Source organism: Dryobates pubescens, chromosome 21 (genome assembly GCF_014839835.1).
Source record: "Dryobates pubescens isolate bDryPub1 chromosome 21, bDryPub1.pri, whole genome shotgun sequence".
In the NCBI taxonomy this organism is placed as follows: domain Eukaryota; kingdom Metazoa; phylum Chordata; class Aves; order Piciformes; family Picidae; genus Dryobates; species Dryobates pubescens.
In genome coordinates, this window is record NC_071632.1 from 837,681 (window position 1) to 852,621 (window position 14,941).

The window sequence follows — 14,941 nt, forward strand, 5'->3', positions numbered from 1 at the left end:
CCTTACATTTTTGCTTTAAATAAGAAAGCAGAGGCTGGAGCCATGTGAGCCAGCCCTGCTGCCCCAACACCAGCTGTTCTGTAAGGTGCAGGTCTCATTGCTCTGATCAAGTTTTTCTGCTCTACAAGTTAACAGACTTCTCAGCCCCAGGTTTTGCCCACAGGTTTTTCTGCCAGTGGTGAAAATCATTCCATCAGTGATCCCCAGCAGGTGGATGGCTATGAGCTGTCCTGCTCAGAAGTGGGGCTAGTTTTGAAAGCAGGGAGTTGTGTGCTGGCTAAGATGCAGCGCACTCCAGCTCCTGTCAGCACCCTGTTGCTCGGCACCCTGCTCTTCATTTCCTCGTAGCTGCTCCCTCCACAGCCTCACTCCTCTGTACCTTTCAGTGGCTGCACCCAGGTGTAACGCTGCTCAGTGCTGAGTAGCACCAAGCTGCAGAGATTTTTCAGCAAGGGCTGCTCTCACCTGTCTGGATGCAGGACTGGTTGGTACCTGCTTGGCCTGCAGGCTGGCGGTCCTGTACGGTGCTGTAAGCGTCTGACTCGGCCCCGGCTGGAAGAGCATTGTGAGAGCTGCAGATCTAACTGTGAATCACACCTGAGCGAGTTAGCTCACCTTAGCTCTGTTGCTGGCGGTACTAACTAGATGTGATGTCCTGAGGATAAGGCTTTGGCCTGTTTCTGACACATCCTCTTTGTGCTGCACACATCTCTGGGGTTCTTGGTCAGCTGAGCTGTCTGTGTGGCTGCACAGCTAGCAGGGAAATGACCATTGCAAAGGCCCAAACATTTGATACCCAAACCAAGGGCAAGGCCACAGCAGCGAGAGCCTTCCTGCTGTGTGCTGCTGGGGCAAATCCCCGACTCCTCCTGCAGTGACCTGCCTGGTGTCCCTGCAGCCCCCACCCTGGAACGCATAGAATTGCCAGGGCAGCTCAGCTGGGAAGCAAACCAAGCTGTATTTACAAGCAAAACTACAATCTGAAGTACGGGGTGCCCTGAGTAAGTACAAAAGATACAACATTTATATAAGTGTTTATAAACAACATAAGAACCCCCCTGGACAAAACCAGGGGGTTACCAACAGCTTCCTACTCCTCTCCCTCCCTCTCCCCTGCACCGGCGACAAGAGGAGAAAGGAGTAAAAGGAGACAGCAGGCTGTGAGTACTTAGCCACAACAGAGTACTCAGTCAAGGTCAGCAAAGCCAGCAGAAGCAACAGTTAGTGCCTGCTAGGGCAAAGGAAGCCCAAAGACAGAAAGTTAGTTTACCCAAGTAACCTCATGTTACATACCAGACCAATGGGAAGGTTTAGACCCTATCATTGTTTCCCTTTCACATCCAATAGTAATTTATTGACATTCTATCACTTTCTGTTCAAGATCTGCACAGCCTAAAACTGCCATGGAAATGTAGTGTCTGACCTGTGTGTCACCCCAGAGTCAGCTTTGCAGGGCTGGATGGGCATTGCCTGACCTGTGACCAAGGATTACAAGCTTAAGGTTATGTTTAATTGACGGTGTCTAAAATGCTGAGCAGGAAATGGCTCTGAATGAATAGTGCAGAAGGCAGACCCCGAGCAAAGCAGAGTGACACTGCACACTTTAGGCCTTGGCACCCTCCTGTCTGACATCTTCCTCCTTGCTAGACCATTGGTAAGAATGTGATTTATAGCTCCCATCACTCCCACCTCTGTGCTGTGCTTCTGCAGTGGCCCTGGGGTGAGCACTGACATCTTTCCAAGCTTCTGACTTCACTCACAGCTGTGGCAGGTTTAGGTTGCTGCCTGGGAAATTTTCCACAGGTCTCGAGCAGAAAGTGGCAGAATGTAAATGAATTACCCTTGGATGTAAAGGGAGACTAGTGATGAGGTCTAACTCATGCCATTGGTCTGATAACTAACAGTTAGTTGTATGAACTATTCTCTCTCTTTCTCTGCTCCAGCTGATACCAGCTGGTGGCTTTGGCTTGGCTGCTGCTGACCTTGGCTGTGTTCTTCTTGTGGCTAAGTAACTCCCAAGCTACTCTCTGCTCCTCTCCTTTCTCTTTTCCCTTGCTCAGGGGGAAGGGGGCAGAGAGAGGGAAGCTCTTGGTAACCTCCTGGCTTTGCCCAGGAGGATCCTTGTGTAGTTTATAAATTGCAAATATATGTAACTCTTGTTTCTTTTGCACACACCCATTGCATTTCATGTTCCTGGATTGTAGCTTGCTTGTAAATGCCCCTTCATTTGCTCCCATCCCAGGCTGGGCTGGGCTGGTAAATTCATTCTGGGGGGCAGTTCTCCAAATTGGTTGGGGGGGGGGTGTGGCAATTTCAACCCACCACAGCAGCCCACACCACTCAGCTCGAATCTAGCAGTTCCTGAGTGTCTCACTTTGTCACAACTTCCTTTTGCTCATTCTTAGCCGTAGGAGAAGCTTACCTCTCATGTCCTTAGGGTTGTGGTTTGAGCAAACTGCTTTGTAGGGTGGGGTTTCCTGGTTAGTGGAGCAGGATGACATTTAGCCTGAGTCACTCTGGGTTAACCACTGCAAGCCTTGCAAGACAGAGCTCCCTCCAGCCTGGGGTCAGGGTGCAATCCTGCTCCTTGGATGCTGGTTCTTCACCAGACTGATCTGTTGTAACCCTGCAGCTCGAGCAGGGCAGAGTTTTCTAAGGCTGGAAGCACATCAGTGTCAAGGTCAAGCCACTGTGTGGCAGCCAAACAGGCACATCTTGCACAGGCAGATGAAATTCTGAACCTCTGCTCATGTTGCTCTGCCACAGCTGCAGCTCCCTTAAAAGGCTTTGCTGTGGGAGGCAACAGGCTGCCTGTAGCCACAACTTTGCTCTCTGCAGCTTACAAACTCTCTGACTCAAAAGCAAGAGCATGAGCCATGCTTCATCTGAATGCCCCAGCTAAGTAAGTGGCCAGGAGGCCCCCCAAGAGGCTGGGGAATGAGGCATAAAGTAAATGAATTGATCAGAATTGCTAGCTGAGTCCAGCCTCTAGAAATCAAAGGAAGAAGAAAACAATCTCCTTTCCAGCAGCATGTGGTATGTGCTCACTTGTAAATCCAGCAGGGCTCTGATCTTCAACCACCACTTGCCTCCCAAAGCAGTTTCTTTGGCTGAACCCTGCAGGGTTCAAAATCCACAGTGAGAAGGCATGGGAAGGGCCCTAGCCCTGCCTGTGGGACCCAGGTGCAAAGCAGCCTGTTTGTCAGAGGGATTATAAGAGCACTTCCAGAAGTAATTCCCTTTAGCCAGATTGGGTCCCAGGGCCGGGCTGCCCAATTCTCTCCCCCTGCACTATCTCCTGTGGCCAGAAGCAGCAATTCCATTTGTAGGAAATTTTTCAGACAGCAGCCCAGTGCCCTCTGCTGCCCAAAACCTCCTGCCAGCAGCTGAGGGTGGCAGCAGGATGCTGGCCTACCTCATCTCTGTCTCCTGTCTTCTTACAGCCACTTCTGAACAGCCTCTTGCTGCATTTCCCAGGTGGGTGCTGATTTGCTGTTCAACAGCAGCCAGGCAGCCTTAATTCACTCTCCCCAAGCTAGCTGTGATTGGTGTCTGCCCCACACTGCTTACTGCTGACAGCCACTAATCCTTGTGAGGCAGGACAGCCACAGCTGTCCTCCAGCAGAGAGAAAAGCTGCTGGCTTGATATTAAAGAGCCGGAGATGAAGTTAATGCCAGGAGCTGTTCTCACCAAACCTCTGCTCTTCAACAGGACCTCAGGATGGCTGTGGTGGCTACCTGGCAGATTCAGCTGGTAGCTTTGGCTCTCCAGTCTCCAATGTGACCAGAAGATATGTGAAGAACGTAGACTGTGTGTGGATCATAAGTGCACCTGTGAACAGGCTGATCAACCTCACCTTCACTTCGTTCGTGCTGGAGGCAGCATCTGCTGGGGCTTGCCGATTCGACCGTGTCACAGTAAGGCAGCTGCAGGTGCTGAGCAGAGAATGCAGGCAGGCAGTCCTGAGCCTGCCCCTCAGCCTCAGACTGAAGTCATGCAAAAAGCAAATTGCTTGATACCATGAACCTGTGTTTGTTGAGTTGGGTGACTGCTCCAGGTGACATCCTGCCTCTTGGGAAACCCAGTTCAGACACTGTTCTGGGGATGTGCTTTTACCTGCTGCCAGGAGAACCTCCATGCCAGAATAGAAACAGCCCCAAACTCCAGCACTGTGCCAGCAGCCATGCAGGCTCATTGGCACACAGGGCTGCTTCCAAGGACTCTCATTTATAACATATGCAATAAGTAACTCTTGGCTGCCCAGTGCTCACCTTTCTTGGAGATGAGCAGCCAAAGGGTAGGGCAGCAGCATGCTGCTAAACAAGGTCCACTGAGGCGTGTAACAGAGCCTGCTGAGCATTAGAGATGCTCAGCTAGGAGTGAATCCTGCATTTGGGTGGCTAACATCAGTCTTGCCCATTGAAAAGCACACTGAGCTTAACATAAGTAGAAATCACAATGCCAGATGAAAAGAGAACAGATTGTGGATAGATTTGTCAAGATGGGACCAAAATGTCCCCCAATGACATCTACAGTGTCCAAATAATTAGTTCATGTGGCAGTGAGCACCCTGCTAAAGCAACAGGGTTCAAGTGAAAGCAGTTGTGAGGTGAGGTCAGAGAAGTTTAGTTCTATGTGTTTGTGGTGCCCCTTACTGACTTAAATGCTCTTCTTCTCTCAGCTTTATGATGGAGGAGATGAAAATGCCAACTTAGCTGGCACGTTCTGTGGCTCTGCAGTGCCAGCTCCATTTCTGTCCACCCATAACTCCTTGACTGTGAAATTCAGCACAGACAGCTCTGTGGAAAGGGAGGGTTTCAATGCCACCTACAGCACAGTGCCTCGTGAGTATGCAGGTCACAGAATCACACAATGGGTTGGGTTGGAAGGGACCTTCAAGACCATCCAGTTCCAACCCCCTGCCTTGGGCAGGGACACCTCCCACCAGCCCAGGTTGCCCAAGGTCCCATCCAGCCTGGCCTTGAATTCCTTCAGGGAGGGGACATCCACAGCCCCTCTGGATAACCCATTCCAGTGTCTCACCATCCTCAGAGGGAAGAATGTCTCCCTTACATCGACTGCAAACCTATCCTCTTTCAGTTGAAAACTCTAATCCTTCCTCCTGTCACTCCAGCTCTCCTGGAGGCCATGGTAAGTACAGGAAGGCTGCTCCAAGGCCTCCCTGCAGCCTCCTCTTGTCATCCCAGCTCTCCCAGCCTCTCCTCAGAGGAGTGGTTCTCCAACTCCTTGGTGGTCTTTGTGGCCTCCTCTGGACCCACTCATGCAGGTCGGTGTCTGTCGTACTCTGGGGGCCCGAGAGCTGAATGCAGTGCTTCAGCTGGCTTCTCACCAGAGCAGAGGGGCAGAATCCACTCCCTCCACCTGCTGCCCACGTTGTTTGGGATGCAGCCCAGGACATGGCTGGGTCTGGGCTCTTTGCACTTTGCCAGCTCATACTGATCTTCTCCTCATGCAGCAGCCCCAAGTCCTTCTCCTCTGTGCTGCTGCCCAGCCTGAATTTGGGCTTGGGATTGCCCCAGCCCAGGTGCAGGACCTTGCACTGGCCTTGTTTAACCTCATGAGATTTGCACAGGTCCACCTGCCCAGCCTCACCAGGTCCCTCTGGATGGATCCCGTCCCTCCGGTGTGCTGAGATCACCACACAGCTTGTTGCTGCTGGCAGACTTGCCTAGGGTGCCTCAATCTCCCTGGCCAGTGCCAGTGCCAACTACTGAGGCACACCACTGGTCACTGCTCTGCACTCCAGCTGAGTGCATGTCTGCAGCTCCTCCCGTGTGGAGATGTGTATTTAAAGAGCAAAGCATCAGCAATTGCCCCAGGGCGGAGCAGGGGCAGACGGCTCTCAGCACTGCACCTCTAGCAAGCTTAGGAGCAGCACTGCTGGAGCCCAGAGCAGTGGCCCTGGCTGGCTGGGGGTAGCTGACAGTCCGGAGCACAGAGCAGGGACACTCAGGGGCTGTGAACAAACCTGCTGATGGCTCAGGGAGCAGTTACCTGTTCCATGGCAGGCAGGGACACAGCACTGGCAGGTGTTTCACTTAACTCTTGGTAGAGCCCTCCTGGAAACACAAAAGGATATTGCCCACTGGAGTTTTGCCTCAGGCATGGTTTGCCAGCTGGAAAGGTTTCACTGATGCCTCTGTTGCTGTTTTCCACAGGCCCCTGTGGAGGAATACACAATGCAACTTCTGCCTCCCTGACCGCAACGTCTCCCAACTTCCCCAACGAGTATCCTCCATTTACGCTCTGCACCTGGGTCATCGATGCCCCTCCACAGCAGCAGGTCAGGGTGGTGGTAGAAGCCTTCCACCTCCATCCCAGCCAGGACTGCTCTCAGAACTACCTCGAGCTCCAGGATTCACCAACAGTAAGAAATTTACTGCTGGTACCACTCACATTCAGCTCCCTTCACCCTTTGTGAAGAGAGGAGGAACCCTCCAGCTGCTAAGAGGTTAGCTGGAGATTGTGCCAGAGGGGCAGATCCAACACATTACCCACCATGCTCCAGAGGTGTTACCTGGTGCACAGCCCTGCTGAGGGCACACCACACACACACTGGCTCACACCTGCTAAGATTCACACAACCTGTCACAGCTGCACCAGGCAACACAGCTGCCAAACCTCACACCCAGGAAACACTGCAGGTTTTGGTCCCCTCAGTGTCCTGCCTCCCACCCACGACCCACAACACAAATGAATATCCATGCCAAGAAGAGTGCTTATGGCAAGCTATCAGAAAACGAGCTTGTCTGTGTCCCTTGAGTGGCACTGTGCTAAACCTTCTTTCATTGGCTCTTGTTTTGGTGGCTGTAACCCTGTCACATCCCTCTGGTTCTCAGATTCATTGAACAGGAAGTGCTGAGTGAGCTCCATGGAAACTTCAAAGTGTGATTGCTGAACTGCTATAGGAGGTGTTGAGAGATTTGTTCACCTCAGGTCAGTAAGCAGAAAACCAAACAATACCATTAATAACCTGTGGCTTGTATTGAGTTCCAGCACAGCCAAGGAGCAGTCCACAGGTTCTGTGGCACTGAAGCTTTCCCAGTGCCTGAGTTTTACTCTCAGGACCGCACTGCCGTCGTGACTTTCCGATCAGCTGAGTACCTGCTTAACAATGGGCTCAGGTTCACCTATCAGGCCACAGGTAAGCTTGAAAAGTGCCTGCAGATCTACCTCCCCTCCCCTTTGTCCTTGCCAGCAAAGAGCAGCACAGAGCTCTGCAGTGCTGACACGCTTCTGCCTTCTGTCCCAAGGCTGCAGCAGAGAGTACCACCAGCCCTTCGGCTACCTGAAGAGCCCTGGCTGGCCTGGCCCTCACCCCAATAACATGGACTGTGCCATCGTCCTGCAGGCTCCCCTCAACCACAGCATTTCCCTCTTCTTCCATGCTTTCAGCCTGGAGGACAGCAGCCAGTGCTCACAGGATTTCCTGGAGGTACCAAGCAAGCAGACACACCTCGTGGGCTTGTGCCAAAACCTCTCCAGAGGGATTCTGAGCTGAGCTGGCAGCTGGGACTGTCATTGCTACAGTTCTGTGGTGAAAGCTGCTCAGGTGTTGTAGTGAGAGCCTGAACAGCACACAGCACAGTCAGTCCAGGCTCAAGGAGTGAGCAGTGTCATTGTCAGCTACCTCATCTGTACCTCTGCTGCCGTCACCCAGAGCAAGCCAGCATAGCTGGCATCTGATAGCAGCATCTGTGCAGCACCAGCAAGCCACAGACCTGACTGCTGCCACTCCAGCAGCAGATTCCATCTCTTTTCTAATGAAAGCATTTTTCTTAAACAAACCAAGGCCCAAACACAAACAAGGACAGGCAAAGATAAGTGGTAAGGAGTGTAGGACACTTGCAGAAGCATTTTGTGTCAGTATCCTCCTACACAGTCCTCACTCCATCCTTTCCCAGCTGGGGAAAGTTTCCCTATTGACTGCCCAGGAGACAAAAATCAGATGCCTGGGGCAGAGTCATTATTTATTTCTCCTCTCATATCCTCTTTTCTGTCTCAAGCAGCAGAAAAAAATCAGATTAAATGTGAGCTGTGTAATATGCTCTCCTTAATGTGATCAGGGCACAGAATGGTCTGTGAGGTGAATGACTGCTCCTTTCCTCTGCTTATGAAGAGCAGAACGTGGCCTTGAATTACAAAAGCAATGTTAGCTACAGTCAGGAGCTGTGCCACAGCAGAGCCTGGCTCCCTGCTCCTCAGGCTGCTTGTTCTGTGCCATCACTTAGCAAGCTCGGGCTGGTTAGTGGTCTCCTTTTCCCTGTGGGTAAGAATGCAGAGCAGGGGGAAGCCCAGCAGTTCAGTGACAGCGATGGGAGGTGTGCAGTGACTGCAGTGTGTCTCTGCAGCTGCACTGCTGCCCAGCTGGCACAGAGGTGTAATGCTGACGGTGTCCTTCTGCCCTGCAGGTCAGAAACGGGAGCGATGCGCAGTCCCCGCTGCTGGGCAGGTTCTGTGGGGGCACTGTGCCCAGCCCCATCTTCCCCAGCAGTCCTGCTCTCTACCTGCGTTTCAAGAGTGATGCTGCAGGGGCTGGGGGTGGCTACCACATTACCTGGACCTCATCTCCCACTGGTAAGATGCACAGCAAGGCCGCTCAGCCCTGCCACACAGAGAGCTGGAATCCAGCCTGCTTGCTTTGGGCTCTGCCTCATCAACACTTAGGAGCTTCCCAAGCACCTGCAGGCATGGAATCATGGAATTGTTTGGATTGGAAAAGCCCTCTGAGATCATTGAGCCCAGACAGCAACCTGTGACCAGCATGGCCATTAAACCTTGTCCTGAAGTGCCATGCCCACAGGTTTCTTGAACACCCTGTTTGGTCACTCAGGAGAGGTAGTTTTTTCCTCAAGACCAGTGGGGTGAAGCCCATTTTCACAGAACCACAGAGTGTTAGGGGCTGGAAGGGACCTCCAGAGATCACCCAGCCCAACCCCCTGCCAGAGCAGCAGCACCCAGGGCAGCTCACACAGGAACACATCCAGGCAGGTTTTGGAGTATCTCCAGAGAGGGAGACTCCACAACCCCCCTGGGCAGCTTGCTCCAGGCCTCTGTCACCCTCACAGGAAAAAACTTTCTCCTCCTGTTTCCATGGAGCTTCCTCTGCCTCAGCTTCCACCACTGCCCCTTGTGCTGGCCTTGGGCAGCACCCAGCAGAGCCTGGCTCCAGCCTCTGGGCACTCCCCCTGCACATCTTGAGCAACAGCAAGGAGCTCACCCTCAGGCTGCTCCTCTCCAAGCCACAGAGCCCTCAGCTCCCTCAGGCTCTCCTCATGAGGAAGATCTTCCACTGCCTGCAGCAGCTCTGTGGCCCTGTGCTGGACTCTCTCAAGCAGTTCCCTGAGGTCCTTCTTGAGCTGAGGGGCCCAGAACTGGACACAAGATTCCAGCTGTGGCCTCAGCAGGGCAGAGTAGAGGGGGAGGAGAACCTCTCTGTGGTGGAGGTCATTCTCTCTCTCTAACATTGACTTCAGCATCCTCAGAGGTTACAGTCCACTTAGGATGAAGATCTGCCTCTACTGAGAGGTCAATCAGAAATATCTACCTTGGAGTCACTGAGTGGTGGTGATGTTGACTCAGCCTACTCCATTCATAGTCTGGTTGCAATGTGCCCTATGTTCTAGGCACTGCTCATCCTGAAGAGGACTGAAATTTGCCCAGGAAAATAACTTGTCTGTAGTGCTGTGTGGTGGCTGTGTAATAGTCACTTCAGTAACTGGTTATGAAATGCAGTAGCTGGGGAATGTTTGTTCATGACACTGAGTTGCTGGAGGTAGGAAAGCTCATGGCCAGCTGAAAAGCACTGCAGAACAACCTTACAGTGGTCTGGTGATGAAAAGGCAGATGAAGTTCAGTGCAGGAGAGTGCTGATGAGGAACATGGACAGAAGAAGACTTGGCTTACAGAAGAGTGGGCTGTGAGATGGCTTTGTAGTGCTCAGAAACAAATCCTGGAGGCAGCACAGTTTAGTGAAAACAGAAGCTCAGTGCTTAGCCAAGTAGGCCAGCAGAGTGCTGGGAGCTGCTGGGAGAGGAGCAGTCCATCAGTCACTGTATGGATCCACTCTTCACACACAGCCTGCATGGTGTGCACAGGGCTGATTTCCTCCTCCTGTAGCCAAGGGCTCAGCACAGAAGCCAGCTCCTGGATGAGGCATGCTGAGGCTTTCTAACCACTGAGGGCACACTGGATAAATAACGAAGCATACTGGATGATGAATGATGATCAGCTTGCCTTGGCTTCTCCCACAGAAGAGCTGGAGGCTGTCACATAAAGCCAGACAAAGCAGTTGTTCACACAGTAGCAGCTCAGTTGTGGAGCTCCTTCCAGGGCTTGGCACGTGTGTTTGAGGGCTGCCTGAACAAGCTCCTGGATGATATCTGACAGAGGCTATTAAACACAAACTCAAGGCCACACCTTGAGTCCTGCCTCCAGTTCTGGGCTCCTCAGGTTAGGAAAGATGTTGAGCTGCTGGAAGGTGTCCAGGGAAGGGCAACAAAGCTGGGGAGGGGTCTGGAGCACAGCCCTGTGAGGAGAGGCTGAGGGAGCTGGGGTTGCTTAGCCTGGAGAAGAGGAGGCTCAGGGGAGACCTTCTTGCTCTCTGCAACTCCCTGAAGGGAGGTCGTAGCCAGGTGGGGGTTGTTCTCTTCTCCCAGGCACCCAGCACCAGAACAAGAGGACACAGTCTCAAGCTGTGCCAGGGGAGGTTCAGGCTGGAGGTTAGGAAGAAGTTCTTTCCAGACAGAGAGATTGGCCCTTGGGATGTGCTGCCCAGGGAGGTGGTGGAGTCCCCATCCCTGGAGGTGTTCAGGAAAAGCCTGGATGAGGCACTTGGTGCCAAGGTTGAGTTGATCAGATGGTGCTGGGTGATAGGTTGGACTTGATGATCTCAAAGTTCTTTTCCAACCTGGTTAATTCTATTCTATTCAAAGATGCCATCTCTGGGAGCTGTGAGTGATTCCAAAGAGTGGACAAAGAGAGAATTTGTCTCCTGTTGAATAGTTAGGAACTGAACTGACCCAAGGAGTTTTGAGGGGTTTGATCTTTAATATCCAATGACATTCTAATGCCCACTGTATATTCCAGTGCCCACTGTGTATTCTCCTCAGACTGCTGAAGCCCAAGCCTCAGTTTGTCTCTTACTGCAGTGACATCCAGGCTCATTGTTCCAGCTCCCACTGGCTGTTTTTCAGTGCTACTACTAATACTGTACTAAGCTCCTAGCCCATGTAGTATCTGGTGAAGCTAAGCCTTCAATGGCATCCTGGCTGGGATTAGAAATGCTGTGCCCAGCAGCAGCAGGGAGGGGATTGTCCTCCTGTACTCAGCTCTGGGGAGGCCACACCTGCAGTGTTGTGTTCAGTTCTGGCACCTCAGTACCAGAGAGGTCTGGAGGTGCTGGAGCCAGGGCAGAGGAGGGCAAGGAAGCTGGGAAGGGCCTGGAGAATAAATCTTGTGAGGAGAGGCTGAAGGAGCTGGGGATGGTTAGTTTGGCTGAGGGGAGGGCTCCTGGCTGTCTACAGCTCCCTGAAAGGAGGTTGTGGAGAGCTTGGTGCTGGTCTCTTCTCCCAGGTAATCAGTGACAGAGCAAGAGGGAATGGCCTCAAGCTGCAGCAGGGCAGGGGTAGACCAGACAGTAGGAAACATTTGTTCCCAGCCAGAGTGGTCAGAGATTGGCACAGGCTGCCCAGGGAGGTGGTGGAGTCCCCAACCCTGGATGTTTAAAGGTGGTTTGGATGTGGTGCTTGGGCTGAGCCTTGTAGAGTCGAGTCTATGGTTGGACGTGGTGACCCCAGGGTCCTTTCCAGCCTGAATGTTTCTGTGGTTCTGAGCTCATGCAGAGTCTGTTTGCAGAGTGTGGAGGGAGGCTGTATGGCAGCAGCGGCTCGTTCACCAGCCCCAGGTACCCGGCCACGTACCACAACCACACCGACTGCGAGTGGGACATCGCCGTGCCCCAGGGCCGGACCCTGACACTCCGCTTCGATTTCATCAGCATCGACGACCCGGGGGACTGCAGCAGCAACTACCTGATGCTGTACGATGGGCCCGACGGCAGCTGCCCGCCCGTGGGGCCCTTCTGCGGCACGGTGAGTGTTGGCTGCCGGCTGCCACACGGCGTGCCCGTGGGCACTCGGCTCCGCTGCGCACCCCGGGCTGCTCCCGATCCTGGCGCCGAGAGCACGGAGCGAGGGGAAGAGCAGGCAGCCGGCTGCGGCGCCTTAGGAGCTTCCAACGCAGGCCTGACAGTGACATCTAGTGGGGGGCACCGAGCTCTGGAGCTCAGTGCTCAGCGCCTGACTGGGGCCGGGGGTGCCTGCGGGAGCACCGGGGCAGCAGTGTCTGGTACAGACCTGAGGTCCCTTTCCACCTTCCCCAGTCTGTGCCTCAGCTTTAACTCGCTGTGTGGCTTTGCCAAAGGACCTGGATGTGCTGTACAGCTTTGTATCTCTCTTGCCTTCTGTGGTGGGTTGAAGTTTGCCCCCAGCATTAACTTTTAGCCAGACCAACTCAGTCAGAAGCAAACGAGGCTGTATTTACAAGCAAGAGCTACACTCTGCAACGGAAGGCAAGGAGTAGGTACAAGTACCCAGGAGCTACGATATTGTACAGATGTTTACAGTTAGCAAACAACCTGAAAACCTCCTGGTCCAAAAGAGCAGGGGAGCTGCTGCACTGCCCCCCACCCCCCTCCCAAAAGAGAGAGGAGCAGAGAGAGAAGCAGTAGGTTAGACTTAGCCGAGGCCATCCAAAGCACGCAGGTTGTCTCTCCCGAGCGAAGCAAAACAGCCAAGATCAGAAGAGAGAAGGGAAAGAATTGTTCTGGCCCCGCTCCTCTTGTGCCAGATATTTACCCACTGAAGCTGTTCAGAATAATTTGTTTTCCTTTTCACACCCACTAGTGGTTTGTTCACATGTTTCTGCTTCACACCTTGCCTTGCAGGACACAGCCATCGCCCCCTTCACCGCCACAGCTCACCAGCTCCACCTCAAGTTCCACGCCGAGTACGCGACCCTGCCCTCGGCATTCCGGCTCAGCTGGGACAGCTAGAGCGCTGCTCGCTGCGCTGGAAGGCTGCAGGAGCATGCACGCAAGTCTGAGGTTCGGTCGGGACAGCCACAGCTGAAGTACAGCTTTGCAAACGTGCCTGCAAGGGTGGCTGCTGGCAGCTCAGAGTTCAGAATGGTCACCTTCCACTGGACTGAAATAAACCATCTCCCACCCACCCGGGCAGGGAGCTCTTGACTCTGCACACATTGTTATGTTCTTCTACAGAGTTCTCCAGTACCTGAAGGGGGCTGGAGGAGAGCTGGGGAGGGACCTTTTACAGGTGCTTGTAGTGACAGGCAATGGCTTTGAGTTGGAAGAGGAGAGATGGAGGCTGGAGATTAGGAGGAAATTCTTCAGAGAGAGGTTGGGGAGTCCCTGGTACAGGTTGCCCAGGGAGGTTGTGGATGTCCCTTCCCTGGAGGTGTTCAAGGCCAGGCTGGATGAGGCCTGGAGCAACCTGGGCTGGTGGGAGGTGTCCCTGCCCATGGCAGGGGGCTTGAGACTAGAGGACCTTTAAGGTCCCTTCTAACCCAACCCATTCTGTGAATCTATCATCATTGAATGCTGCCCAAAGCCATGATAATACTTAAATACAAACTGTTCCTCAGAAAGTCAGAGACGACTTGAGGTACAAAGTTGTCTTAAATTAGTTCTCTAGAGCTGCATGATTTTGTCCCAGCAGCCTTGGAAAGGTTAGCTAAAGCTAACCTGAACGTGAGCCAGCAGTGTGCCAGGGGGCCAAGAAGGCCAAGGGCATCCTGGCCTGCATCAGGAACAGTGTGGCCAGCAGGAGCAGGGAGGTCATTGTGCCCTGTGCTCAGCACTGCTTAGGCCACACCTTGAGTCCTGTGTCCAGTTCTGGGCTCCTCAGGTTAGGAAAGATGTTGAGCTGCTGGAAGGTGTCCAGAGAAGGGCAACAAAGCTGGGGAGGGGTCTGGAGCACAGCCCTGGGAGGAGAGGCTGAGGGAGCTGGGGTTGCTTAGCCTGGAGAAGAGGAGGCTCAGGAGAGACCTTCTTGCTCTCTCCAACTCCCTGAAGGGAGGTTGTAGCCAGGTGGGGGTTGGTCTCTTCTCCCAGGCACCCAGCAGCAGAACAAGAGGACACAGTCTCAAGCTGTGCCAGGGGAGGTTTAGGCTGGATGTTATGAAGAAGTTCTTCCCAGCAAGAGAGATTAGCCCTGGGAATGTGCTGCCCGGGGAGGTGGTGGAGTCTCCATCCCTGGAGGTGTTCAGGAAGAGCCTGGATGAGGCACTTGGTGCCATGGTTGAGTTGATGGTGTTGGGTGATAGGTTGGACTGGATGATCTGAAAGGTCTTTTCCAACCTGGTTAATTCTATTCTAGTCTAACTAAAATAAAACCAGTAATTGCTGAAGAGTGGCCCCTGTGCTACAGCCACACTGTAGAGCACTGCTGAAGCACTTCCAGCACTGCTGTGCCCTGGCTGTCAGTACCTGCCTAAGAACTCAAGCGTCCACCGAGGCTGAGCGCAGTGCAGCTGCTGTGGTACCACACCTGAGCCTCACCAGGGAGCCAAGTCAGGACCAGTGCCCTGTGTTCAGTGGACACAAGCATCTGTGGTTGGATTTATTGGGTTATAGCTTCAAGCTTCAAAATCTATATAAGAAACTTGTGAGATGTTCAGCACCTCTCTTACCTTCCCAGGCAACTTGCAGGCACCTTGTTAGACATCTGTAAACCAGATGCAACTTCAGAGTAGGGCAGACATGGAAATATCCATGACCTCTGGCTTCCCCTTGCCCAGGCTAACACCTATGGAAGTGTTTGTGACAGGGCATTCAAAGGACACTCATTCTCACCAGGAAATGATTCAGTGACCAATGAATTTCCTGGATGTCCCCTGGGA

General features: G+C 53.1%; 1 protein-coding gene across 1 annotated transcript in view; it reads left to right on the top strand.

Annotated features, from left to right (window-relative positions):
* The window catches only part of CUBN (cubilin), a 173,561-nt gene extending 160,485 nt beyond the window's left edge, over positions 1–13,076 (top strand). The window contains exons 60-67 of the mRNA XM_054171388.1: positions 3,713–3,918; positions 4,683–4,845; positions 6,181–6,389; positions 7,019–7,166; positions 7,276–7,457; positions 8,434–8,599; positions 11,879–12,114; positions 12,969–13,076. Coding sequence (XP_054027363.1) covers positions 3,713–3,918; positions 4,683–4,845; positions 6,181–6,389; positions 7,019–7,166; positions 7,276–7,457; positions 8,434–8,599; positions 11,879–12,114; positions 12,969–13,076 — 1,418 coding nt within the window. The remainder of the gene's footprint in view (positions 1–3,712; positions 3,919–4,682; positions 4,846–6,180; positions 6,390–7,018; positions 7,167–7,275; positions 7,458–8,433; positions 8,600–11,878; positions 12,115–12,968) is intronic.
* The last annotated feature ends 1,865 nt before the right edge of the window (positions 13,077–14,941 follow it).